Source organism: Triticum dicoccoides, chromosome 6B, assembly GCF_002162155.2.
Source record: "Triticum dicoccoides isolate Atlit2015 ecotype Zavitan chromosome 6B, WEW_v2.0, whole genome shotgun sequence".
Classification (NCBI taxonomy): domain Eukaryota; kingdom Viridiplantae; phylum Streptophyta; class Magnoliopsida; order Poales; family Poaceae; genus Triticum; species Triticum dicoccoides.
Window position 1 is genome coordinate 84,649,470 of NC_041391.1, and position 3,199 is coordinate 84,652,668.

Consider the following 3,199-nt stretch of genomic DNA (forward strand, 5'->3'; position numbering starts at 1 on the left):
TATGTTATTGAAATGCTTGGTATGTGTGGGATCTGACTATCTAGTTGTTTATCTTTAGTAGCCTTTCTTACCGGGAAATGTCTCCTAGTGTTTCCACCGAGCCATGGTAGCTTGCTACTGCTCCGGAACACTTAGGCTGGCCGGCATGTGTCCTTCTTCGTTCCTGTGTCTGTCCCTTCGGGGAAATGTCACGCGTTGAGTACCGGAGTCCTGTTAGCCCGCTACAGCCCGGTTTACCGGAGTCCTGCTAGCTCGGTGCTACAGCCTGGAACTTACTCGCTGATGACCGACACGTTCGATGTTGGGTCATGGATGCCTGTCCCTGTAAGTCTGTGCCACTTTGGGTTTACGACTAGCCATGTCAGCCCGGGCTCCTTTTCATATGGATGCTAGCGACACTATCATATACGTGTGCCAAAAGGCGCAAACGGTCCCGGGCAAAGGTAAGGCGACACCCGTGGGAATACCGTGCGTGAGGCCGCAAAGTGATATGAGGTGTTACAGGCTAGATCGATGTGACATTGAGTCGGGGTCCTGACATTGAAACTTTGCGGATCAACTATGCACAAGTGTCACTCATTGTATAAAATGTTTCCAATTTTTTTACGAAACATAAGTTTGTCAAATTTCAACATTTGAATGAATTTTATCATTTAAATAAAATTATGTTGCGCCAAAACATCCAAACACTTCTCTGCACAAGGTAGTACATGTGGGATGTTGGTCCGTCTCGGGTTCCAATGTTCTATAATTTGGGGGAAACAAAAAAAAAGATTTCTTGCACGAACCTTGATGTAAAAATAGTCGGTGAGAATAGAGAGTACACTCGTATGAGGGTACAACTAGAACTTTCCAATTAATTTAATGCAACCATAAAAAATGATGGTAGAAAAAATATTATTAATCGCATCCTAAGATTTTATTTTTTTTGCATGGAGATATTTGACCATGTGAGAACATACTACACATAGAGCAGATACCTCATATTTTCAATTTGTCTTAGTTTGTGTCCTTATCCTGCCATCTTTTTGTTGTTTGGTTGATTTTTGGTGTGTACTCTCATTATAAACTTCCGAGGAAAGGCAGAGGATTATTAGACTTAGGCGATAGGGTGTGCACTAATTAACTTAAATTGGTTTCCATTTTCACAACCTGTAAGCAACCTGTTTGATGGCCATTGTAGTGTTGATCATTAGGCGCTTGTTTATGTGATCTATCATGACGTGCACGCGTCTTGCGTAAGCAACCTGACGTACATGCATGGTACTTTGTTATGGCCCGCGCCTGTCATGCATGGTACTTCATTGTTTTTCGAAGGGGGTCATGTTACTTGTTGCACGTAGCTCTGCTTTCATATCACCTATAAAAGCAACACAACCAAGCTGAATATGAGCACATACAAACACCACCAACACATTAGCATTACCATCAAAATCAAAATGACTGGCCACACGCTCAGTTTCTCCACTTGTAGATGTTCTTTGTTGGCGCTCTGTGTGCTCCTTGCCATGAGCTGCCTGATGCTAGCCGGCTGCTCTTCGGAGTCGTTGCCGAAAAGTGATGATGTGCACTCGGGCAACCAGCATGATCCGATGATGGACCGTTTCCACGCGTGGATGACGGTGCAGAACAAATCCTACTCCACAGCCGCTGAGAAGGTTCGTCGGTTCGGGCTATACAGGAGGAACATGAGGTACATAGACGCCGTGAATGCCAAGGCGGCCACCTCTGGGCTCACGTACGAGCTTGGGGAGGGTCCCTTCACCGCCATGTCAAATCAAGAGTTCATGGCGCTTTATACCGGCCAGATTCCGGAGGTTGAGCATGGAGAAGATGGTGAGCAAGGTGAGCAGATTATCGCCACCCATGACGGCCCCGTGGGTCGCGCAGACACAAATACTGTGTACACCAACTTCTCAGCGAGTGCGCCATGGAGCATCGACTGGAGGAAAAGAGGCGCCGTCACCCCCGTAAAAGACCAAGGGGATTGCGGTACACACAACATCTCTTGTTAATATTTTTCCTCCACTAGCTATGTACTCCCTCCGTCCCAAATTACTCCTCGCAGAAATGGATAGAAATGGATGTATCTAGAAGTAAAATGCATCTAGATACATCAATACCGGCGACAAGTAATTCAGGACGGAGGGTGTACAATATACCATGTCAATTATTATGTTAAGCATTGATATACAACTACAGGAAGTTGCTGGGCATTCTCCGCGGTGGCGGCCATTGAAGGAATACACAAGATAAAGAGAGGGATTCTGGTGTCTCTGTCGGAGCAGCAACTGGTAGACTATGACTTAGTTGATGACCACGGTTGCAATGGCGGCCTACCTAGCAAAGTCTTCCAGTGGGTCAAAACAAACGGAGGGATCACCGCCACATCTTCCTATAGATACAAGGCAGCCATAGGTAGGTGCTTGACCAACCGTAAGCCGGCGGCAAAGATCACTGGCTCGATCCGAGTCAAGAGCAACAGCGAGATGTCGCTGATGAGCGCTGTGGCGATCCAACCGGTAGCCGTTGCGATCGCAGTACATGGCAGACAATTCCCCCACTACAAGCGGGGCACCTACAACGGGCCATGTGGTGCCACGCTCAACCATGCCGTCACCATTGTAGGTTATGGGCAACAGAAACAAAATGGGGCCAGGTACTGGATCGTGAAGAATTCGATGGGGGCAACATGGGGTGAAAAAGGCTACATTCTAATGAAGAGGGGAACAAAAAATCAATCGGGGCAGTGTGGCATTGCTACGCTCCCAGTCTATCCACTGATGGAAGGTGGAAGATCGACTGATTAAGGCGCGCTTCCTTTATATTCAGATTCATCAATTTTAATTTGTCTTGCCTGCGTGTGCACAGTGCGTACGTACTCTGCATGTGCTAATAGGCGTTCACTCCCTTTCAAAAATAAGGATCTGTACTCATTAAGTTTTTAAGTTCTCTGTCATAAAAAGAAGTGTGTAACTTCTGTTGATTTGGTTTGATGGCAAGGTGTCAACTTATTTCTAGCGCCACCATGTGCAGTACGTCATTTCAATTTTTTTCGTGAATACGCAAAGCTTGCGTGTCATTTCATTGATAGGTAGGAGAGAACAAGAGTAACATAGATAAGAGAGGGGGAAGTGGGAAAGAATACAACACAGCATACACTCGCCTAGCTCAAACTCCAGCCAAGGAAGGCGAGGAG

The 3,199-nt window shown here is 46.3% G+C and overlaps 1 protein-coding gene across 1 annotated transcript; it reads left to right on the plus strand.

The window, feature by feature from the left end:
• Positions 1 to 1,439: 1,439 nt before the first annotated feature.
• LOC119322390 (ervatamin-B-like) lies at positions 1,440 to 2,810 on the plus strand. The gene is made up of 2 exons (XM_037595890.1): positions 1,440 to 1,992; positions 2,203 to 2,810. Exons 1-2 carry the CDS (start codon positions 1,440 to 1,442, stop codon positions 2,808 to 2,810), a joined length of 1,161 nt encoding a protein of 386 aa, XP_037451787.1.
• The last annotated feature ends 389 nt before the right edge of the window (positions 2,811 to 3,199 follow it).

Coding starts and splice junctions, on each gene's coding strand:
- LOC119322390 (XM_037595890.1), top strand. CDS start 1,440: ATGACTGGCCACACGCTCAGTTTCTCCACTTGTAGATGTTCTTTGTTG. Junction 1,993..2,202: donor AAAAGACCAAGGGGATTGCG/GTACACACAACA, acceptor ATACAACTACAG/GAAGTTGCTGGGCATTCTCC.